Source organism: Aquila chrysaetos, chromosome 9, assembly GCF_900496995.4.
Source record: "Aquila chrysaetos chrysaetos chromosome 9, bAquChr1.4, whole genome shotgun sequence".
NCBI classification, from domain to species: domain Eukaryota; kingdom Metazoa; phylum Chordata; class Aves; order Accipitriformes; family Accipitridae; genus Aquila; species Aquila chrysaetos.
Genome location: NC_044012.1, coordinates 16,197,627 through 16,222,680, shown reverse-complemented (window position 1 = coordinate 16,222,680; position 25,054 = coordinate 16,197,627). Strand labels below are relative to the sequence as shown.

Here is a 25,054-nt window from a genome sequence, read left to right as displayed (position 1 = left end):
ATGGTGGACGTCTCTGCTACTGGAGTGTGCTGAAGGCGCACGGTTTGTGCAGCCCTGACCAGACCATGGCACTGGGTGAGGGGCTGCTTGCGGGGGCTGCTTAGTGTGGCTCATGGAAATTTGGCAGTGGACGCGGCAACAGAAATCCTGCGCTCAGATGGGCCTGTTCGGTGATGGCTTAGCACAGGGCACCATCCTGTTTCCTACGGTCGTGTATACACGCAAGTTGCTGTCTGTACTGGCTTAACTGCTCGTTCCTGGTAAAACCTGCGAAGGTGAAATGCTTTGCAGGAATCTAACCCTTGGCATAGTTGCACTGAGGAATTTGTTCAAGTACTTTAAACACAACTAGAAGTAGTTTTATGATTTTTTTTTTTTTAATGACCACAACTTAAATGCTGTACATATTAACCCAGAGATTCAGGAAAATGTATAAGGAGGCAGAGGCTGCCCTCACGGCAGGGTAAACAATCAGGGTGTCCACCAGCCCTGTTTAACAATGGGCATATAGCGAATTTCCTTCCTTTTCAGGTCTTGTAAACATTTTTTTCCTTAATGTAAAAGGAAGAAAAAAAGCTTTTCCTTTCCCCTCTTAATCTGAGGACTTAGCTTGCTGTTAAATAGCAGGTCAGTAGTGTTTTGCTGTGGAAGAGGCAGAGACGCTTTCTGTCCCAGAGGAAGAGCGCAGCTGAGTACTCCTTCCCCCTGCTTTTCCTTCTTAACAGCACGTGCAGCCCTTGAAGCCCATCCATCTCGCTCCGAAAATGTCAGAGAGGGTGGGCCGGGCAGGGCTGCCAGGGGGCCAGGCAAGCGCCTACCTCTGCTTTGCAAAAGGGTTTTCTGCTGCTTCGAAGCCAAGAGGAAAATAAGATTCAATATTTGCAAAGCAAGGGTCCAGCCAGACAATGCTGCATTGCTGTTGTAATACATCACGAGAGTATTATCTTGAGGAGCAACAAGGGACATTTTAAAGAAGTAAAAAGTCTTACCAAATATATAGAGAATTTAAGGCATTTTAAAGACCTATGAAAGCATTTTACATGGGGGTTGCTGGGGAGTTTCTCATTAGCCTGACTGTGAGGCCCCGGGGAATCTTGGCTGAATTGTCTGGGGCAAACAGAGCAGATTCTGTCTTCTCCTTAGGAGGCTGCAGACCTAAAAGCCTGATTTTTTTTTTTGTGTCTGCTTTTGAGGTAACTGAAGGTATCTTATTTTTGTATGCAGCTACGAGTTACAATACTGATCAAGAAAGAGTTTGGGAAATAGGGGACTGTGGACCCGTAGCCTGAGTGCTTGGGACAAATGGCACTGGGTACGTCTCTGTGCGCATGTGTTTGCAGAACGTGGGGGGATCTTTGCAGTGTTTGCGACTGGAAGGGCCTCTCCAGTGCCAGTGCCCAACCATCCATTAGCGCACATTAGTACCATTCAGTTATAACATTCCAGAAATCACAAAAATAAATTACATGTTGGTATTCCCCCCTTTCCCCATTAGCCCCAGATTTCCTGTCCCTGCCACCAAGCTCGCTGCAGCAGCTGGGCATGCGTGCGAGGGATGTGTTAACAAAGTGTAGCATGGGAAAAAAAACCCCACAACATTTTGGGACAGACATTTGATGTTTTGCCATTAAGAGTTCTCCCACGTACTTATTTAATGCAGTACACTACTTTAGATTTTTAATTGCCTTCTGCAATTTCTTTTACAGTTTCCCTCCTTTACGGAGGAAAAAAAAGAAAAGAAAAGGGGAAGCAGCAGCGTTTGAGAAATGAACCACAAAATAAAAGAAAACCACCCTGTGGTCACTCCTTTTCCCGTCTCTTCCGCTTTGCATGGTGTCTCCCAGCTATGTAAATCACAATTTTCACTTGGTATCTTCAGAGGAGCAACATCTTGACGCAATTTGGAGACTTATTTTTGCTCAGGGCTATCAGAGCCCGTGCTGGGATGTTTTTAATGCTGTCTCTGCTGCTTGGGGGTCTGCCTGCCCTTTCCCTCCTGGCTGTTCCCTGTGCCCTCCTCCACCATCGGTCTGCTGATCCCGGCGCTGCTGCTGTCTGCTCCCCAAGTGTTGAGGGTTTCTGTTCTCCTCTAACTGTTTCGTAGGGTTGGCTTCAGTTTTGGCTGCCAAAGGAGCAAAATGGATGAGAAAGCCGGGATCTCGTGAAGCGAACAGAGACTTGCCCCTGCAAGTATTCATACGTTAACTTTTCCCCCTTTTCTGTTTATTCAGATAAGCTACAGCAAATGTGTTCTCCTTCCTCACCTTTCCCCTTTTGGAGGCCTGTTTTGGCCACACAAAGCTTGTTGTCCCCTCAGCCGTCCTCCAGCACCCTGGGCTTGCACGCCCCGGCACAGTCCGCTGCCCGGTGCCCACCAAGGCCACCGTCCTTGCAGGACCCGGTGCCCTGTGGTCTCACAGTACCCAGGGCTGTCCCTGCTCCCTGCCCGTGTCCCCTCGGCAGGTCCCCCAGAGCCCCTGCTCTGCCGGTCCTGCTCCAGCCGCACGACCTGCTGGGCGCGAGCTGTGTCGGGAGTAAGTCGGGAAGGTCCAGATGTGAGAGACTGCTCTTCCATAGACGCTAAGCTCTTCTTCTCTGTTTCTACACGTATTGTGTTTTGTCTTATTTAACTTCTAAATGGGAAAATGCTGAACACCCACCCCCTCCTCCGAACACCCTCAACGTGAAATTCTGGGATCTCTGCTGCAGAGCATTGAAAAGGTCGGTCGCAATTCAGTGGGCATTAGAAACCTTTTATCTTGCAAGTACTCTGAAATTACCCATCCTGAGTGCCTTCACAAGCTCAGGCATCTTCTAAAAGCCGATTTCATTAGTAAATCAATATGAGAAGATTCTGATTACAGTGTGTAAGGATTTCCAAAGAAATAAATCTTTGAAGTTAGCCAAGAACATGAGAGGCTCTGATTACTTTCTTAGCTGAATATTTTTTCAATATACTATGAAATATTTGATCTCAACTGGTCGGCTTTCTTATGTTGGTTTTAAAAACAGCATCCTTGTCTCTGCATGGACCTGCAGCATGCAGCCTAGTCAGTATAGTCTGAGGTTCTCAAAATGTTAAATATCTGCTTTGGAAGCAGCCAAAAGCCAAATAAATGCCAACTAGAAATAAAGCTAGGGAGGTTTGTAGCTCTGGCTGCTGCGTTCCTCATTTATTTTAAGTTGAACTTTTATTTTCCTTGGTAACGTGTGGGTTTTTACAATGTAACATAGTTATGTGTCCTTTCAGAAGATGAAAAAAAAATTAATTCTCCTTTCCTAATTACAAAATTTAATTTTTAACTTCAATCTTATAAATACTAATTTTTTTTTTTTTTTTTTTTAAAGAGAGTACTTCTGATAGTGTTTTCTCAAACAGAAGGTGAAGTGATAGGAAGTACATGATACTCAGATAATGTGGCGGTGGGTGAACATTCAAGACAGATGTAAGGTTTTTGGAGCCGGGATAATATAAAAAGAAACAATATGAGTAATTATAAACCCTTCCCAGATTACTCTGTTTGTAGGAGCTCATGGCACAACTTTGCATCTGCAGGCGCAAGGGTTTCCTGGGAGCAAGCCTCTGCTCCCGGTGCTCCCGGGCTGGCGGGAAGGGGGACGCGGCACTACCGGAGGAAGCTGTTGGCTGGAGTGACAGGGTGTCCGTGGGGGGGCCCCGAGGTCTGACCAACATCCTGCAGCTGTAGCACCTTCAGGGAAAGAAGAAGTACAAAAAATGAGATTCCTTGCCGCATGTGGCGCCGCACAGCACCGACACGTGCATCTGTCATGGAAACGGCTGCCCCGTGAATCCACTGAGACGTCTCTGGTGGTGCGGCACCATAGGTGTTCCCCTCTTGTTTGGGGAGGGAATCTCCGGCAAGAAGGAGCGATCTTCAGATGCAAACACAGCATGGGTGTCAGTATTTAAATTAGAAGCACACACCTGTGTATTACAGCATTTCCTAGAAAATACTTACTATTAAAAATGTTAATTGGGAAAATTATAGCGATAGCACAGAGGAGGAGAATTAATTTCCATGGTAAAAGAGGTGAGGAAAGAAAAGCTCATTTCAAAGTGAGCTATTGAGTGCTCTCCCTACCCCATCACCCACCTGTTCCAGGCTTTTTAAAGACAGTGTCTGCTGGAAAGCCAGTCTGCTTAAGATAAGCTGAGCAAGCGTGGTGTACCGCCTTGTGTCGTTGGTATTGCCGAGCTTCGCAGTACCTAAAGTCAGCCCCCCTAAACTGCTACAAGCAACATCTGGTAAGGGGAGGATTTCTGCAGGCTGCAGGGTCACAGCCCCTGCCTGGCCATGCTGGTGAGGGGCTGTGGACTCGTGTGCACTGGGATGCCGGCAGTGCATCACGACTGGTGATGGGCAGCAAGGTTTCAGTCAAATCTGGGAGTGTCTCTGGCGTCATTGGGTTAACCTCATCTGCATTCTTGTGAGCTTGGTGTGTCTGCTGGTATGGGGCCACTATGGGTTGGGTGATGTTCCCACAGGGTCTTCTGGCAGGGGCACCTTGCCAGAAATACAAATACACCACCGGCATAGACGGTTGCACACATGAGTGTCTCCTTCTGGGGCTCACAGGGGACATCCTCCATGGGGTTGTGTCTCCACTGTGCCAACAACATTTTCTTCTGTGCAACAAATTTGCTTTTTACTTAAAGGTGTGCCTGTTGTCACTGGGAGACCGTAACACTGTGTTTCATTTTCTTGCGCTGACTGAAGTAAGTCGTTCACCTTCACGGGTGACCCTCAGGTGCAGCCTTCCTGGCTCTCCATCCCTTGCTCGCTTTCAGGTCTCCCACAGGTATGAACATCCCAGTGAAGGATGCTGTCGTTGAGCTGGAGGGAGCACTGGAGACGAGCAAGGCATAGCATAGCACCTTCCCATCTTCTTCACACTCCTGCTTTCTCTTCCTATGTTTCTTTCCAGTGATGCTACCTTGTCCTCTCTTGCTGCCCAAATGAAGGGCTGTGATTAGATGAACATTTTCTGTGTTTTTAGATGAAAATTATATCTTTTGTTTACAATAGCCTTCAGGGGCATAACTAGCAGTAATGGGCTAAAGTAAAGCAAAGGAGATGCTAGGCTGAGTATCAGGAAACGTTTCCCAGTAGTGGGATCTAATAGACTCTGGTATTATCTCCCATCACATTGGTCATTTTCAAACTGGACTGGACAAAGCGCTTGAAAATACACTGTAGGTGCGGTCTTACATTAGCAGAGGGGTGGATAAGATCACCCGGTAAGTCTTTCTCATCTCTGATTTGTCCAATTCTGCTGCGCTCTGGATTTGCTAATCTCCTGCAGATTTGAGGACAGAAGCAGACTGAATGGTCAGGCAAATTGTGCTTTCTAGAGCTTATTTGGGTAAATATTTTTATGTAGGATCTCAAAGCACTTTACAAATGCGAATTAAGTCTCCCAACCTAGTAGAAAGTCTTCCTTGTGCCCCATGTCCATACTACTTTGTCTCTGCATCATGCACCGTGCTGCAGGTCGACCTTCCCAGAGGGCTCTGGCTTTGGGACTCAGGGGCACTTGCCAGCCCGTCTTGCTTTGAGTCGTTTCTGCAGGTCAGTGGCTTTGCTTTTCCAAGTCTGCTTTGGCTGGCTGGTAGGAGCGAGGGAAGCTGAAACCATGCTGCCGTAGGAAGTGATCGCAATGGGTTTTACCTCTGTGAAATAGGACAGCTGAAGAGTTTGAAGGAAAGTCTCCTGGTGAACAATTTCTTTGGTTTTCACAGAAGCTTCTGTTCTCCTTTGACTAGTTTACACATTGCAGTTGTAACTGGTAGCTCAAAGTTCCCAGCGTGAATAAATGTAAAACAGGAGTAACAGAGTATATTACATTGGCCTGTTGCTTAAATGAGAAAAATCAATAAAAATTAATGCCACAGTGGTGGATTCCCAGTAATCATTCTTCTTGAGAAAAAAAACAAATTGTGCCGATCATGAGAATGAGGTTTTATAAACAATGTTGTAAAAGAAGAAAAACAAATGGAATAGACAAGCTCCACTGCTTTGTTTTCTGGGCTGAGTAAGGATGTTGATATGAAACTCTGCAGTGAAGAACGGCATGAAATTTATGATGCTTTGCCCAAATAATCTTTGCTTATTCACTACAGGGAACTAGAATCATTTGGGTTGGAAGGGACCTCTAGTGGGTCTTACTCAACATTGACCTGACTTGTAAAAAGTTTCTGTAACCATTGCCGCCGTATTTTTGGTTAATTTGTCTTGAACTGTTACGCTTATTGTAGACCAAGAGAGTACAAGTATGGTTACGGTAGCATAAGAATGTGTACAAAATAGAAATTAAGGCCAAGTACACATTAAAAAAAGGATTTTTTAAAAGTTAATATAGCCTAAAATTTCCCATAATAACAGATACATTTGTATTTCTGTCATTTAAGCGTCCAAAGTAGCCTTTTTCCAGTCTCACTACAAGGAATTACGATATCATTGTCAAAATAAACTGAGCTTGTCTCATAATCTTGTATTTGTTGTGTATAAATTCAAATGAGAAAACTGTTAAATGGGACCATTTATAATGAGATTTGAGATACCCTATGGCTCTCACTTTGAGACAAGTGACCTTTGTCTTTTTGGGGGCTGAGTAACAGTGCGATGAAGATTTAATAGATGTGTGCAGAGACCTGGCAATAGATGGGGATGTGCATGGAAGAGGTACTCAATGCATCTTGCTCTACATATTTTTGAATTCATCACACTTGGGACTGAAGTGCCTGCCTGTTTGCGTGTTTTACTAGCCATGCCTCCTTTCTCCCTTGGATGACTTTGGCATTCATTAGTAGAAATTATTAGACAGTCACAAAACACTAAAGAGAAAGGAAAAAACCCACACACTTTGCTTGGAAACACTGTGTCGTATAAAGCTCTGACAAGATCAAGCCTCTAATTAAATTAGCTGGCACGTGGACAATTCTGTTCCGAGATCTGCTGAGCTAATGTGTAGCCATTAGCTCACACAGCCACCAAATCAGAAGTACCAAAGAGACAATTTACATAGGGCCACAGGATGTTTTAAAAAATTCTGGTGAGTTGTGAATCCTGTAATGTTAATTGCCAGTTAGCACATTGTAATTGCTGTAATTATTTGCAAGTAAAATGATGTAAGGGACTTAACATTGTACTTTTCTTAACACTTCACATGTTGGTGATCCACTAAATCTCCCACTTAGAGTTTTGCTGGTTATTTTAAGAGCTCGACAGCCACTTGCTGAAGTCTGATCTCATCTGCCAGCTTGCCATTCTGCCTGTTGTCTTTAATGCTGAGCAGTGGCTCTCTAAAGTCTTTATTAAAAAAAATGCAATAAAATAGTAAATGTGAATGTCTGCTGCTGACCAGTGAGAGCGTAGCCAGCCCTGCAGCCGGCTGCACTGGAGCCCAGCTGGGAGAGAGCCCTCAGCACAAATTGCCAGCCTATTGCCTCCCACCGCCACGCTGCGGAAGTGGGCCAAAAGCTCCTCCGTATGGGATTAAAGGGATGTGTAATAGATTAAAGATCAAAAATGTTAATTAAGAAATGGTCTTTTCTAATAAGATGCCTTCAAGGGCACGGTACCAAAAATGAGGCAATATCTCATTTTGGCAACAGTGCTGGGGTTGTAATGAAGCTGGAGCATGGGGGTAAGGGGAGAAGGAAGGGACGCCTCCTGTTCGAGGCATCTCCTTCAGAAGGGGTAAATCAATTAGCAATAAAAATGTAAACACGTAAGTCAGAATGACATTACTCTGAATGCCACTGAACAATGTGTGGATTTAGACGTACGCTTTTTAGCTTGGTGTTTCCTTGAGGATAAGTTGGCAGTTTGTGACCGATAAAGAAGGACTCCTTCAGCTTAGTGGTATTTAAGCAGCAGCATGGTAATTTGGCTGAAAATAACCACTCTTGTTGGAAGCTTTGATGCCTTTGAAGTGAATCCGTGCAATATATTTTCCTGATGTAATTTCCTTGATATGGGAACCTTTGTTGCACCTTTGCTGCTGGATTGAAACTTGTAGGCGCTATGTTTGGGGAAAGGCTTATTTCTCTTCAGAAAAGGGAAGAGCCACAACTCTGAGCTCTCATATTCCAGGCTTCTGGAGCAGGGAGAAGTTTGTATTTTACAAATAAACTGATATGCAAGTGTTATTTTTGTGTTTCAAACCCACAAGGTGCTTTCAAGAGCTGTGAAATTTTATTGCATCATTATAACTAAAGAAAACACGCTTTTTCTTAAACTTGAGCATTCTAGTTAGTGACTCCACTGTTACATTTTCTTAGTAAACTCATCAAAACTCCAAAAGGAAAACTCAGATGTTTAACAGCACTTCTCCTTGTAGTGGGGTGATGGGATTTCACATCCCACTTCATCCCACACTTTCCCCTCTAAACGCCTTAACGCAGAAAGCTGCAGTATTTCTGAAGCGAGTTATTTGCTAGCATAGAATGGAGAGACCCTGTAGGCAAATTTCTTCCCTCTTGGTTGGAAGCTTTCACTTGGATAAAGAAAACCACTGGCACAGTGAGGCTCTTTGCGTAGCGTGTGTATGTGTTTTAAGGCTCTGGCTGTTGTTTGATCCAAAGCTAGAGAGATTTTCAATTTGAGAGAAATGTGGTGGGAAGACACTCACCGGTCGCGTGCCTCTGTGTGTGCGTGGCGAGCTGGGGCCGACTGAAGCAGCCTGGCAGAGAAAAGTTCTCCAACAATGGTCTGACATTTAGATTTGTTGCTCTAGCTATGTGTATTTAATCTCAATCTGTTGTGTGAGTCTTTAGCAGAAAAGAGTGTTTGGAGGAGAGGAGTGAGTGAAAGACAGCGGCTCCGCACTACCTGCTCACCTGCAGCCCCCAAACGAAGTGGGGAAGCGGAGCGTGGTGTCCACATCCTTGAGAGGCGGAGGGATGGTTTTCCCTGGGTCTCGTTTAATTGAGAGGGGGTTCAGAGCCCTCAGAGCTGGGCACGGTGTAGAATTGTGCTTATTGGTATTATTTAGCTTGGATGGGGGCTAGAGGCAACTTAAATTAAATGATACTAGATTCCTGTGCCCTGATGTTGTCAGGTAAGTGAACACAAATGGAAATAGTGGTTGTTGCCATCCACAGAAAGAAAATTGGAGAACTATTTCTTATCCAAGGACTTCAATCGGATGTTTTCACAGTTCATAAAGGTATCGTTTTGCCAGACTGATTAGTTCTATCTTTACTTGATTTCACTTATGGTTTTTGTTAAACATATATGTGTAACTCGGACTTGAATTAGCCTTCTCCCAAGAAGGGCTATGTCAAGCCATTCTTGCTGATGCATCAAGAAGATACAACTGTAGCAACAGAAAGATCATTGCCTCTGTCCTTATTATTAAGTTAATTTAAAAGTCTCAAAGTAATTTTGTACTAGGCAATTCTGAAGACGGTGTTCTGAAGTTTTCCTCTCTGTAATTTTGACAATACTTAAAAAAGATATATGCAGTCTGTCATTCTTCTTTCAGTGACAATAGGGAAGACTTCAATTTTGCATTGTTGATTTCATCAAGTAGGTTACATTTGCAGAAAAATGGTCAGTTTGTAATGCTGTCATTAATTTGTACAGAATTGTGTGTCCCGTATAGGAATCGAGAAAACTTGAACTTAAACTTTGGTAGTCGTTCATATTGGGCTCTTTGCATTTAGCACACAAGTCCAGATAACCATTTGTCCTGTTAAATGAATGAGAAATGTTCTGTGTAAAAAGCATTTGGCTTCTCTTCCTTGATCATATTAAACAAAATACATTTATTGCCAAATTTCCACAGTAACATCCAGGAAGCATATACAAAATCAGCAGGGTCAGCCAGGTATAACTGAGAGTAGCATTTGGTCTATAATCTTATGAAAAAAGGTTGTGCAGTAAAAATGTACTTTTTCTGATCAAGGTGAATTTCAGGCTGAAATCTTGTGCAAGTTAGCTAATAGCCAGATTGGTAAAACATTTTCTGGACAGAATGTTGCAGAAATTGACATTTTTGTTTCTTTATATATTGAGTGTGCAGACAGCTGCAGTGTTGAAGACATGAGGAATATCACTTCTGCAAATGCCCTTTGTGTATCTCGGTTTGTGTTGTGACAAGCAGGCCTAGATGCTTCTGTATAACAGAATTAAATTATGTTCCATTTTTGACCCTTACTTCCAAAATGTGGTGCTTGGTGTTTATGGTGTTTTGTGTGTGAAATTGAAATATGAATTGGTGTTGCTTTTCCTCCAAAATGGCTTATAAAAACTGGTGAATTTTTAGGGCTTTTTTATATACTGAGGTTGCAAACCTGTTGTATTTTAAATGTCTTTGTGAGTTGCAAAGAAACCCACAGATACACCACAGGTGCTGGAAGTGCGGCAGAGCCATCAGTGAAATATTAAATGAGAAAACACATCATAAGAGTTAAGTGATTTTTAGCTTGATACTGTAATGAAATATTTTAAAACGGTATCTGGTTAATGAACATTGTGGCCAGACTGCATAATTAGCCGAGGATGTAGGAAGTGGAAGCACTTTAAAAATAAACTCGTAGCTGTGATAGCTGTAAATGAGGTGGGAGGGTCCAAAGCAAACCCCCAACCCCGTTTCCTACCTCAGCTATGGGGCTGTGGGAGAGGGGCTGCGTGGGGCCGTGGGGGCAGTGGCCATGCCCGCGTCAGTCGTGGCGTTTGGCTGTTGAAGAAGCTGTTTTGTAGGATGAAGTTCCCAAGTGTGCGTCTTCCTACTTGTCAGCAACTAAAATGCAAATTCAGTAATTTAAGGCAAAAAGTTGGGACTGGGCCCCCACAAAGAAATGTGCCTTTTAAAAATGGATAATTTTGTTGTTATTACTACTTTTTACCTAGTGCAAAATACATAGGGAATGGGGCTGCTAAAGAGCATATCAACTAAATTAGGGTTAATTAGAAGTTCTCCCAAATAGCTGGTGCTTCATCAGCAACAGAGCAGTGTGTAAATAAATCTAATTTCTCTCCAACTAAACTCTTCACAAGCTTAATTACAACAGCAACAATATCTCCCCCCCTCCTCCCCCTTTTTCATTAGTGGGAGCGGGTCATTACAAGCTGTATCTGGTGAGGGTTATCATGAGCAGTCCAGAGCTGCACCTTTCACAGGTGTCCTTCGAGGCTGAGGAAGAAGTGGAGGAACTTTCAGTGTATCTGGAATAGCCCAATTAAGGTAGTTCATAAGAAACTTGAGAAGCAGAAAACACTGATGGAAAAGAAAAAAACACCACTATATTCTGGAGAGACTTTTGTTAATTACATAAAGTATTTCCACTGTTTGGATTATTGGCCATCTTAATTTCTTCCCCTTTATTACTCATTCGCTAGCAAAAATCCATACTTGGGGTTTTATCTGTCTACTTTTTTGTTGTTGGTGGTGGTTTTTTTACACCATACATCATCCTCGCGGTAGATCCGAGGGCTCTGCCAGTTCCCTGATGCTACGTACCACACCGCTGTCTCCTGCTCCAACAGTCGGGACCTGCTGAATGAGAGGAGCGGCTGACGGAGACAAGACTTTAAAGTCATTTTAGCTTTAACTCTTTTAAATGTCTTTTCACACTTTCTTTACCACATAGGGCTAGAATAAAGAACACAGGAAGATGTTAGGAGAAAAAGCGTTATCACTGCTAAAAGGATCACCATGCTGGAGAACTGGTGCAGCTCACTTCTTATTCCAGGGATAAATAGCTGAAAACCTCTAACCAGAAATTAGTTATCACACGGAAAGTACAAACCTGGGTGCAGGTTTCAGCTGGGTGCAGAAATGGTCTGCTGAGGGCTCATTCAGAGGGATTAACTTATTTCGTTTGGTGCTTGATTCACTGTCCTCTGTGATTTTTTTTTTTCAATTTTTTTTTTTATTTCTAATTCTGTTGAAGCCAGTGCATTCCTTATTACATGGTGTCACGTTTCAGCCGATCCCAAATTAATAAATGAGCAGCAGCAGAATAGCACGCAGCACAATTCTAACAGCATGAGCTGCACAGAAGTATATTTCACTTAGCTCCAATTTAAATACTCTGCTTTGCTCGATTTAATTATGTGAAATTACTGAATTAATGGCTTTGTCAAGTGAAACGTGTAGGACTTCAGAGTTTGGTATTAAGGAAAGAAATTAGAAAGGAAATTTGAGGTACATTAATTTTTGCATGTGGGCTCATTTTAAACACAAACTGAAATTTAACTGAGCCTGCAGCCCAAAATCACATCATGTTTTAAACCCAGGGAAGAGAGAATGAGCAGAAAGTGGCAGGAAACTTTTTGAGTCGTTCTGCTAATTTGGTTTCCTTGTCGGTTTGTATTAGTCTCCTCGGTGTGTCTGCTGGGCAGGAGAGGTGTTTGTTTGTGCAGCAGGGGCTGGCCACGGTCATGCGGAAGGTAATACTTTTTGCAGAATCCGATGCATCTCTAATAGCTTGGCCACCTGTTAAATACCCTTTCCTGTGCTGCATAATATGACTTTCTTCTGCCTTTTCTGGTTGAGAATCTTGTTAAATCAGTTGCCTTTTTTCACATTCATTAACTGAAATCTTTTGCTGTGGTCTGAATACCTGCACCAAGCCATCGTGCCCAGCCTGGTGCTGGTCGTGCAGAGATGCACATGCATAATGAGACCTGAGGGTAACGTGTCTGGAAGCTTGTAAGCCCTACTCTTCTGAAGCCATTTACACACGTAGGTGCCTAACTCTCATTAATTTCCAATTTCATGGGTTTTTGCTACAGTCCATTGCTACTCAGTGGGTATTCGGCTCCTAAATCACTTGGGCTGCCTACAGATGTCCCTCCCAGCTCCAGGCAGAGCAGTGTAAGGTACAGTTTTCCCAATTTCTACTCGCTTTGCTGGCAGTGCCCAGCTTGGAGGGCTCCCGAGCAGCAGAGGCCCGAGCCTCTGCCAGCAGTCACTGGTAGCAGAGAGACATGAGCATACATTTGGGAAAATGTGGCTTTTTCCTCAGGTGCGTTTGAAGAACCTTTTTTCCAAAGCAAACCGGATTTGTAGAGAGAAAGTCAGTGAGCTTTTTTCCTCCAAAATGATGTTTGGTATTTGACCAGACCGTAATACCGACAACTAGGTTATGGTCCAGGTCCAACCCTCTATACCCTGGGTATAAACAGGAGTGTTACCCAACCCGCAAACCCCAGCCCCACAGAAACCTCTCAGGTCTTTAATCACAGTTTTGAAGACTTCCAGGCACAGTTATCCCAGAAGCGGGTCCCTCCCACACTCCTTCAGCCGCACATTTGTCATTCCCGCTAGAGAACGATCCAGGCAGGTTCTGAGCAAACCGAGACCCATGAGAAGGTCAGTGAAATAATTATTGCTTTCTCTAATTTGCCTAAGTGTATTTTTCTTCCTGCTCCAATACATTTTTCCCTCTTGTTCCCTCTTTTCCCACTGTATTGATTCCACCCCTTGGCTCCTCACGGTTTGCAGAGTGCTATGGCTCTTTCCTTCTCAGTCCTAATGTTTTGGGGTTTTTATGGATATAAAAAGATGAATGCAAATGCTACCTGTAGGATCCTACAGGTTTGGGTTGTGAAGGGCATGCCTCCTCAGCATAGTTTTTAAACAGCTCTATATTCTAAGCATGGGAAAAGTGTATTTTGAACAGAAATATATTCAGGGACGTAAGAGGGTATTTTGTATTGAGGCCTTGCTCTGCTTTCCTGTTACATCTCGCTCCCACGTGCATACACTGCAGGCTGTTACACACCGAGGATGGGAATCTTCTGGGGGCCAGAACTTAACCTGCAGAAAGGATGATTTGAAGTCCGGGACCTTATAGAGGAACAATAAAGGAATCTGCATTTTTAATTAAGCAAAGGGGATTCAAACATTGAAATACATAGTCACATTTGTCACTTATGGTAAATTACATCACCCCTAATTTTTCTCTCTTTAAAAATCAACAGGTTTATTTTAATAAAGAGTTCCAGCAGCTGCTATTCCGAGCAAACCAGTCAATACCTTATGTTTGCATTTGATACGCAGCTGCAATAACAAGCCACATGTGAATTTTATTAAGCCTTCTGAATTTTCTGTCTGGTCAGGGAGCTATAGATTTAAGTTTTACAGATATCTGGCTTCACCTTAAAGTGGGGGGAAAAAAAAAAAAGTCATTCACACCATTTCCTTAAAAGCAAAAAAAAAAAAAGTTTTGTCATGCCTATGAATTAAAATGTGATTAAGGTGTCCTGTATTAGGTGTGAGTGGGATTCCATGGAACTGTTGGAAACAGGACGCTTATCTTCAACAGAGACTTGAAAAATAATAAGTTGAGCATTATTAAAATATTCATATACCTAAATAAAATTAAAGGCTGTTTTTGTGCTGAAAATTTACGTGGATTTCATTAGATTACGATGGTCAGTATTATTTAACAGTTGCATGTCAAAGAGTGAAAGTATGTTTTTATGAAGAAGCGTACTTCACTTTGAAGTTAATACTTGCTGCATAATAATTTCCTTGTGCATATAAATGAACTTCAGATCAGTTTTGGTTTGAACCTCATTATTGGGACTGAAGGTGGCAGTTACTCCATTCAGATGCACCTTAAGGATCTGGAAGTGGACAATAACATCTTGTTTCCAGAGGCAGATAATCTGTTGTACAAGTGTTACGTGTCTTGAGTAAGTGGATGAGAGTTTTCTGTGGATGGTAGCAGAGAAGTTTGGATAGCTGTGTGCAAACACACTATTTGATCTGAATGCCGCCGAGAACTACAAAGCAAATTGCTATTTGACGTCAGAAGAAGCGTGAGGTGTTGATATTGTGAAAAAGCGGTGGCAACTGTTGTCTGCACTTGGATGTGGAACATCCCTGGTAGCAAACGGAGCAGAAACGAGCCGTGGTAGAAAGCGAGATGTCCCTTGTAGGGCTGTGACTTTCTGCTCCGATACAGGCTGCGCTTCGCGGGTCAGATGCGCGCAGGAGAGGTGCCTTCCTCCGCTGCTCCGCCATCTGCTCATGAACCGCCTGGCCCCGCTGCTGCCACAGCCCACCGAAACCTTCCCCCCGGGTCTTGAGCCCGTCCTTTCCAAGAAGGCCCCGGAGTAAAAGAGGGGTGCTGCTCTCCTCGCAGCCCTGCCAGGGGGACGGGGCGTCCGCTCCCCAGCCCCGGCGGGCAGAGGGGCGGGGGGGCACCCTGGGGCACCCACGTCGGTATTGATCGGTGTGCTGCAGTCGGGTCCCGGGTCGGGAACCGAACGCTTGGCGCGCTCCGGACGGCTCTGCTCTCTGCCTTTCGTTGCGTTCTCTGAAGTTCACTTCCAGTGCTTTTTGTGGCAGGGAAGTGTTTACATCCCGTATTTATACTGTTAAACTGGTTGCCAAACACTGAAGAGCTGATAAACACTATGTGCCGTTAACACTATAAAGTACAATCCCACTGCTGCTTGCATGCAAATAAATAATAATAACTTAGCTCTTTGTCCGCTTTTCGGTGTATAAATGCATTTGTCGCATAACATAGTAACGTCTAAATCATTTTAGTAAAAGCACTAGAAAGGCTGAAACATTACCTGCAGGTACGATTAAGAGGAAATTTTACTGTTTGGTTGTATTTTTGTGATTTCCTTATCTGAATTTTTTTTTAAAAACGGCTTTAAAGTGATGTGATGCTTAATCACTATTGCTGGGTTTCACTTTTTTTTAATTTTTAATTTCACTGAGTTATTTTGCCTTCCTAAGGACTGAGGGATTAGCCTACAGGCTAGAAGTTACTATGAAATATTCATTAAATCTTTTCTTGTAGCCGTTACAGACGCAGATATCTTTTTAATGTGCCTGGTCAGTTTTGAGGCCACTATTTTTGTTACTGCCCATAAATCATTAGCAAGTATTTTTAGTGTCATCAGTGAAAGGTTAATAGAAGCCCGTAATTTTCAGATATATCTTTTTGATTAGCCGCTCAGATATTTCCTTAAAAAAGGGGGTGTAAATTGTTCCACGCCGAAAACTGGAGACTGTGTCCAATTCGTGCATAAATTGAAATTGTCTTTCTAATAGACTCTTTGGAAGGTGTGGGGTTGCCTTCAAGGTAATGATTTAAGCATAAACTGACCCTTGATGAGGGAGCTGGAGTTTCAGTTTAATGCGTTTCTGCAGTTTTCCTTCGCCTTCAGTGCCTTCAAATTCCGCACAAATAATTCGTTCATAACAAGTGCCTTTTCAGAAGATGTATGCTGCTGACAGTTAATATAAAATTATTGCCCCTGAATGCATTTTTGTAATTACTTCCCAGAGAACTGTCTTTGTGTTAGAAGACATTTCACACTTTAGTAACATAAGTGTTTGGGGAGAACATGAGTAATAATTACAAGCAGTCTTTCAGTGAAAATAAACCTAAAAATTATAAAAAAAGCTAATGTTAAAGTTGGTTAGAGACAGTGAGGAATTTATTTAGCACGTTATGCCTGTCTGTATATTTTCCAAGTTTAATAACCCTTCAGTAACTAAACTTAAAAAAAGCAATAAAGAACAGAGAAACTGCTTTCTAATTTTTAAGCAATAATGAAACTAAAAACTGATTAAAAGTGACATGCTACTAGAGACAGAATAAAGAAACTTAATCTGAATGCTCCTATAGGAGATTTCTGCTATAATGGAAAATGAAATGGCTCACAGTTTGATCAATAAAAAAATTAGCAGCATTTAATAAAAGGTTTCTCCAGCATGTTGACTAAAGGATACTACGGAAGTCTTGAAATCCAAGAAAACCAGGGTTGTAGGGTGCGTTTGCGTATGCGAGCGTGATGTAAAAATCGTTGACTGAGCAAAGCCGGTGGGTTTCAGGTCAGATGCTAGGTGTAAATAGTTACACTGGTTTAGAGAGAATGTGGAGCCATGACTGCCTGTATAAATATACATACATTCTGGTAGTTACTATGCACATACCAGCAGTGAGGTTGGGTTTGCACTGAGGCAGAACAACACGGGGCGAAGTCTTGGTTTCACTGGAGAAAACAGGGCAATTATACCACACATACATATATATAAAAATATATGTATAATATATCTCTATACCATATAGAGATAACCATAAATGGATATAGGTGGGCTCAGGTGGGAGGAAGGCACCGCGAGGCAACAAGTGACATACATTATCTGTTCTGTGTGTGATGTCTGTGACTGTGCTACAGCAAAGGAAGGTGCAACGAGCTGCCAGTCCTCTGCCGCGTATTCCTGCCAGCTCTTTCTGTGCCTTTAAACTCAGGGTAGACACTTAAGGTTTTCTTAAACATTGCAGCTGCTAATTTGAGAAAATTGTATCCGATCAGTGAAGTAAGATGAACGTTTTCCCTATGAAATGTCGGTGTAAGTAAGTTAATAGGATGCTGAGAGGAGGATGCTGGGGGGGGTGTGCAGGGCTGTCATTAACAATTCTGTGAGCGGTGCAACGTCGGCAGAAGCAGGCAGCGGCGGTGCAGGCACTGGCAGCAGTTAGCTAGTTATTACTGGGCGTTTAGCTTGGAACCCCTTTCTCTTAAAGCACGTGTAGAAGCAGATGTACAAGGAGGTGCAGTACCCTACCAAAATAGTTTTTCTTTGCTAAGTTAAAGAAGAATGCTGCGAACTGTCCACCTACTTAGAAATTAATATGATTTAATATATACTGGTGTGTAATAAGACTCTGTTGTGAAATGTTACAATGTGCGCTTCCTAAAGTCTCTGACTTTTGTATATTTTATTGTTAACACACTTCACACAAAACTGTATTATTGGTATAATCTGTGCTTTTATCCTGTGGGTTATTATTCAGAGACATACCTAGCACTGAGCACTCTTCCCTTGTCTTTCCAAAAGAAGCTCTCGTAGCCACCATTGCCGCTTGTCGGTGGAGTCTGCTGTCAGAGTCAGACAAATGACAGCTTGGAGAGGCTGCAGCGGCCATAGCCCTAGGAGGGCACGAGGAGGTAACAATATACAATTTTCATGGTTCAAGGGTAGCCTTATCCTACTGTTCTTCATTACAGTACTGCAGTGAGATCAATTTTATTAAGTTGTAAGTCTTAGGAGGCCAACACCATTAACTACATGCTGGATCAAATAATTTTTTTGGTATTATGATTGTTTTTTCCTCTCGTTGAGAGAAGGCAAGATCTGATGCACAGATCTCTTCAGCCTGCGAGGAGCATTACGTGGGGATTGAGCGTCGGCAGGATTGCGTGGCAGCCTGTGCTTCACTCACTCTGCTCTGTCATTGTAGTCATCCCGTGCAATTTGACATTGCATAAATATACCGTGGTGTTTCATCCATTATCCTTCCTGGCTCTTTGTTTTTCAGCTAGGCACCTTTTTTTTTTTTTTTTTTTACCCCATGTGGTTTGACACTGTGTGAAAGACCTATGCTGCACTGCATGATAGAGCACCAAACCTGCTTGCTTTTGATGCACGTAAAAATGATTTGATGTGCAGAACGAGCTGCCTTTGATACCTGGTCCTGGTCCTAGGGGTTGGATGAAATCTATGCTCTCTGACCTGGTTTGCTTGACTAGAGCAGGTTTTTGGCTGCTTTGCGTGGGTCTAGTCACAGTGGTTACAGTGGCTCACATTAGGGCCCTAACCCACTGAGAGTTAGCACACACGTATACCTGCGTTCAAGATGCAAGCGTCTAAAAAATGACATTGTTTGAAATATTGAAGAGCCGCAGAATGGGGCTACCCAGCAAAGCCAAGACTTTTCATCCTGTGGGAAGATTTTAGCTGAGGTTGGTTTGTGTTTTAATTACTGAAACTCTAGTGGCTTTTTTGCCTCTGTTCATTCTTCTTTGACCACAAATGACAGAGAACTTTGGATTCTCTTGCTGTATGAGTGCTAGAGACAACGCTAAAATGTAACAAACCACATAAAAGTAGAGACCTCCCCCACGCTGATTTGGCATTTAACACTGAGCTCGATGTTTACTAACGAACGTTTAGATTAGGCTTTTCCTTTAAGTCATTTGTTTCTTTTGTTCTCACTTCCTAATTATAGATGAAATTTCCTCTCCTTTTGTCTTGCCGGGGAGCTGAGTGGCAGCCCCGCGGCTGTGGGGCAGGAAGGCTGCACCCCTGGGCGGGCGCACCCCTGGGTGGACGCCTTGGGGCTCCGCCGTGTCCCCCGAGGTGTCAGTTGTGTGCCACCACCCGTCATTCCTCCAGCCGTTAGCTTTTGTTTCTTCAGTGCCATTTCCTTCTACTTGTCCTGCAGCTCTGGAAAACTTCTAGGAATTATCATAGCCCTTTGTGAGACCTTCGGTTTTTTTTTCGTTAGACCAAGGCAGAGAACTGAAGAGATGCCTCTTTCCTCCCTCTTCATTTTATCTTTTGCCTTCCAGCTCTCCGACCCGGGCAGTGTGTGTGCACGTGTGTGTACACACTTAGGCAATGACTTGCACAGCACTCTGTAGATTGCAGCTGTTGCTCTGCATGGCAAAGTTGCTCTGATAGGAAGTGCTGTCTAGCACTAAATCATTGTATGCCTACTGTAAAGAAACAACTCTTGATGGAAGCCCTGTAACTGGAGGTGTTTAAGGCTAGACATGACCCTGCACTAAATACTGTGTTCCAAAGAACAATCCTAGATTTAAAATAAATCCCAGCTTTAAAAAGTCCTCAGGCTTAAAAAAAAACTATTAAAGAAAAGCCCCAGAAAATTTACTGGCACAGACAGAAAGGCTTGCCTGCCGTGTATCGTGCTGATAAGATAGAAAGTTTAAACTGTCCATATTTGATTCCACAGCTGAAAAAATAAGCTAAGAGGTTTGTTCCTTTTTTAATTTCTCTGGCCGGTGTGTTGCACAGTGTTACCCGTTCCGTGTGTCTCAGTGGAAATTGTAGGTAGGCATCAGCATCACTTCCCGTGTGGCTCTGACCTTCCTGTGTTTTCAGTCCTGCATCCCTAACTGAAGTCCCCAAAGCAGTTTGCTGCTGCCGTGGTAGCCGGGCTGGCACTGTGGTCCAGCGTTGAGGCTCTGCCACACTCAGCTCCGAGCACAGCCCCAGCCTGGCAGTGGTGCCTTCTATCCCGCTCTGACTGAAGCAAGTGGAAATTTGCTCTGGACTTCAGTGGGGCCCAAGCTGAACATGGTACATGTAATCTGTTTCCAAATATTTGGCTTTAGGAGCGCGTTGTTCCTGTAACAGAGCTGTTTTGAACACAGCTCAGAAGGCATTTCTACTGACTGCAACTTTCAAGCCGGGCCTTTGGGAATTTGCTTTTCCAGCTTTGCCAAGTTTGCCACATTCCTTGGACCACCAGGTCAGGCAGGAACACTCCCAGTTCTTGCTATGTCCCCTTTGAAATAGTAGCTTTCTAGAGCATAAGCTGGCTTTTACAGAAAAACCAAGAGTCATTAACAACATTAACTTTAGTGGCAATTAGAATAACATAATCTTGACTGTTGGCCAGATTGTTTAGGTCATAGGGTAAAATATTCTTCTTGTATAAAGCTCTGCAGGCCTTCCAGCATGCTACAGGGGAAAAAAAAAAAAGGTAAAAAAGAAAAGAAAAACAAAAAGCCCCCCAAATCTGTTTCCTGACATTTTGGGTAGAGTAAGGTGTACTTTCAAGGCTGATCCCTCAACTTGTCTCTTCTCTTACTCATAAAAGAAAATTGTTAAAGCCATCATTAGAGATGGCAGGTTCATTTAAAAATTACTAATAACACCTTTGTGAAATGCAGGGGGATTTCCCCCCCCACATTAGAATAAATTAGTGATCATTTATCCTAAAACACAGTGCCAGCAGCTCCCTTCTGCTCGTGTTTGCCCATACACTTGTGCTGTGTACCAGCGTCCCGGTGGCGGGTGGGAGCCGTGTGCCCGTGGTGCTGTGCCGCCTTCACAGAGGTGTTCCCTGCACAAATTCCTCGCAGGTCGGTAACTGTGATTATTGGGGTTTTTTTAGCAATCTAGATAGAAACTACTTACTATTGAATTAAGTTCACTAAAATCCAAGACCATGTTAAAAATTAGCTGTGTCAGTAAATACACTTGTATGTGCTTGATGCTACAACGTAGCCACTGATCTTTGGAGGCTTCAGAAGGTGCCATTAGTTCTGGCCACCAAGAAGCCCCTTTGTGTGGTAACACACGGACGTGTCCCCTCAGAGCCAGGCCCAGCCCCAAAATCACAGCTGCTCCCGGTGCCAGCAGTGCCTTGGCCTCCCGTGGTGACCCAAAACCTTTCGGCAGCGTGCTTGTGCCCGCGTGCACTCGTCCTGCCCGCCTGCGCTGGGGTGGGGTGCTCCTGCAGTTCTGGCCGGCAGGAAAATTGCAGGTTAAATTTGTGAACTACCACAGCAAAACTCCTCAGAAATGAGTTCCCGAGGAATGCTCGTGGCCTGCTGTCCTCATCAGGGAAACTGAGCTCACCGCAGGAGCAGCTGGGCTGCTTTTGAAGCTTTTCCTTGCTGGATGGACCACCCATTCCCATCACCGCCCTGGTGCTCCCTGGCTGTTTTGCTTCCCCGGGCAAGGAGCTAGCGTCTCCCCAGGGCCGCCCGCGCTCCGCACCCCGCACCCCCCACTGGCAGCTTGTGGTCAAAACAGTGGAGACGAAGGTCAAAAAACCAAGAAACACCCCCAGTTTTTCTGGGCGGTGTTTGGTTTCTACAGGGCAAGCACCAAGCACGCTGCTCGGCAGAGGAATCTGAAGACCATGTTATTCAAAGGACAGTAACACTGAGGCGTGGCAGACATGTACAATTCCTTCAACTCACTGAAAACAGAAAAAAAAAATATCTCATTTTAAAGCAATGCTGCATTTGCTAAATAATTTGTGCAAGATTCGCTGTTGTGTTATTTGACATACAACTCTGTCAAGCAACGACGCTTTTGAAAAGTTGCCTAGAGGATCAGATTTCCCATTCAACGGGGAATTAAAAAATGTTTCTGGAATTTTGCTTTGCAGTCAGGAATCTATTTTCTTATCTCACATTGTACAATTTATTTTTCCTAAAGCAGTGTGCTAAATTATTTGTTATTGTTGGACTCGGTCGAAGAGCTTTATCCCTGGTGTAGTCACGAAGTGTTGGAGTAAAACCAAGGTTGAATTTGTCACAGTGTACTCAGCAGATCAGCTGGTCTTTAGGTTAACTGTCAAAAGAGAAAATTTCTGCTAAAAATGTTAGTGAAGGTCCCTTAAAGCTCCCCAAAGTTGCCTAAAAACTTTCTTCTTCAGGTTGTGGCAAAGTCGGTTCAGAAGTGCTTCCCTGAGGTCTTTGTCGGCAGGCGGCATGGAAGCAGGTGGCAGTTCTTTAGGTTAGATTTATATACTTGCACTATTTTTATAGGTTTCTGTCTTATAAAACCAGAGAGTTGACATCCTGATTTATTAACTATCAAGTCTGCAGGACATACAGGCTTTAAAAAGATTGAATGAGCTAAAATGTTTGTGACTGCAGTCTGGGATGAGAGACTGTATAAAGGTGTGCCAAGTAAATATGACAAAATGTAAGTGATAATTTGAATATGTACATTAAATGATGTGTGAAGTAAAGCAAAGCTAGCATAGCTTTAAATGTGACTTACTATTCGTGAAGCAGTAGTATAAAGAGAACCAGAATCATGTGGGTTTTTTCATTACAATACATTTTTATTTAAGGAAAAGTCTATAAAGCATGAGGTTCAGCCAACAGTATTTTATTGAATAAACATAGTACAGATGATGACTTACAATATGGAGAGCTTAGTGAGCGATACTTTTTATAACCAAATCCTTAAATTCATTACTGCTGTGTAAGTGGTAGATCTGATTTGTTAAGACGAACTTTATATCTAGCCCTTAATGGAAATTTTGTAGTAGAAATGTATGTATAATTTAACAGTAAAACAACCTGAAAATGTGCAGATCAGTTAATTGCTAAGAAGGATGCTGTGATACGCCACAAGCAGGCATTGATTTTTTAATATTTCCATTGCAATTCGAAGGGTACGTCACGTTACGAGTGCTCCATGGAAAACTGCAGACCGTTTTACACGGGTTGATTTATGTTATCGTGCGCAGTGCAGAAGATGGTATAAAATGTGCTCTGGCTGGATAGTGGTAGCAGAGCTTTACTAACATGTGTGTCTGAATTGCAGTGCTTGTGGTAACCAGTTTTCATCTTTAATAAATTTTATTTTTCAGCTTTGTTTCACGTTCTCAGCATTGGTTGTCCTTAATCTTTTTGGCGCTGATTTAATTTTAGAAACAATTCATCTCTCTCTTTGCTGGCATTTCCTTAATGGCTTAAAACCCAAACGCATCCTGAACCAACAAGGTGGCATCTCCCTCCTGCCTGGCTGAGAGCAGCTCCAGGGCTTTCGGGGTCAGCCGGCACGCAGTGCGGGATGATCTCTTCTGCTGGAAGAACCTGCAGTTCCATTTCACTTTGCTGGATGATTTCTCAAATGTTCCCGTCTTACCAGCACGGTGTATTCAGAGTGTGCGAGTGCTCGCGGAGGCGGGTGAAACGGTGCAGCTGTATCGCCCGCGTTGGTGGGGCACGTGTGCGGAAGAGGCACGGGCATCTGTTTCAGCTGGTCACCAAAGCCTCATCAGCGTGGCCAGCATGTCTAATGGATGCTTTCCCTGCTGAGAGGGCAACAGGGACTTAGAAGGGCTTCTTCACCTCTGCTGCCTCCCCGGAGAGCCCAAGCGCGGGTCGGCCACAGTGCTGCGTGGAGCCGTTGGGCGCGGCTGGCTTCAGGCATGCCTGGGTGTCCACCGTGGCCAAGGGGGTGTCCTGGAGTCGCGAGGATGTGGCTGCAAGCCCATCCCTCGTGCCAGGCCACTGGGCGCACGCTGGGGGGACTGACCGTGGCCGGCTGCCCCTGCCTCCCACCCCACTGCCAGCGGAGAGCCAGCTGCCCGGCCACGGGGCGCACGGCCCCCCGGCACCGGGGTGCTCCTGGCGCTGCCAGAGAGCTCAGTCTCCCTGTACGCTAACGTGCATGAAAACTTGTGGGTTTTTTGGAAAGGTGTTTGTGCTAGCCCACGCTCCGGTCACAGATGAAGATCAAAAATATCTGAGACCTGAAGGTCAGATGGAATGCCGTTGGCTCCCAGCTAGGTCGGCACAACACAACGCTCGTCTGCCCGGCAAAGTGCTTCTCGTTAGTTCAGTGGGACCTCTCAAGTCCTGGGGTATACATGTGCTTTGGGGGTCTTCACCTACAGCATTTTTTTTTCTTGTCGTTACTAATATTGGGGGTTGGAGGCGGCGGGGAGAGGAGAGCATTGAGAATTAAAATTCAGCACATGCCTTTTCTTTGCAGGCTGTAATTAATCTTGCCAATTTTTAAAGCTTTGAGAATCTGGTTAAGTGATAAAACACTAACAACTTTATATGACAGAGAGTTAGAGGCTCCCGCTATACACCCACCAGAGAAGATTAGGAGAGAGTGTTTGCAGGATTCGCACTAAGCAGCAGAGAATACAGTTGAGAATTGTTGCACCGCATGATATAAAAACCACATTAATATAATGAAAGGTGTCGGGAATAATGTGAGAGTGGCTGTAATTAAATGTATCTTAATAAGTGCAACATCCTTCTTAAAGCTCTTATTTTTCAGATGTCTCAAACTTAGAGGATGTTCTTGCTGTTGGCAGGTGGCCTGGGAGGAGAGCTGGAGAGTGAAGCGAAGGACAGCCGGGCCCTGGAAGAGAGGAACAGTGTGACGAGCCAGGAAGAGAGAAATGAGGAAGATGAAGACATGGAGGATGAGTCAATTTACACCTGCGATAACTGTCAGCAGGACTTCGATTCACTGGCAGACCTGACTGAACACAGGGCACACAACTGTCCTGGAGGTAATGTTAAACTAGCTTTACAGTTCTGACAGGTGGTTAGCTGGGTAATTGGACATAGCAACAGCTTGAGGCCTCAAGTGAGATTAAAGAATTAATAATGTAATTTTACAGTTAATGTAATTTTATTGTGGTGTCTTGGGTAGCCTTTGTTCACTCCTTTAATAAAATTAAAATAAAAGCAACAGCTTTCCAATTGGAATCTGTCAGTAATTACGTTAGACAAAAATGTTG

At 43.8% G+C, this 25,054-nt stretch overlaps 1 protein-coding gene across 4 annotated transcripts in view; it reads left to right on the top strand.

Annotated features, from left to right (window-relative positions):
* ZNF423 (zinc finger protein 423) overlaps positions 1–25,054 on the top strand; it is a 238,302-nt gene that overhangs the window by 47,398 nt on the left and 165,850 nt on the right. For all 4 annotated transcript variants that reach the window (XR_003924933.2, XM_030025260.2, XM_030025259.2 and 1 more), the window contains one exon: positions 24,623–24,823. Coding sequence is in view for 3 of the 4 variants with exons in the window: in XM_030025260.2 (XP_029881120.1) it covers positions 24,623–24,823 (201 nt within the window). In the remaining variant the exon portion in view is untranslated. The remainder of the gene's footprint in view (positions 1–24,622; positions 24,824–25,054) is intronic.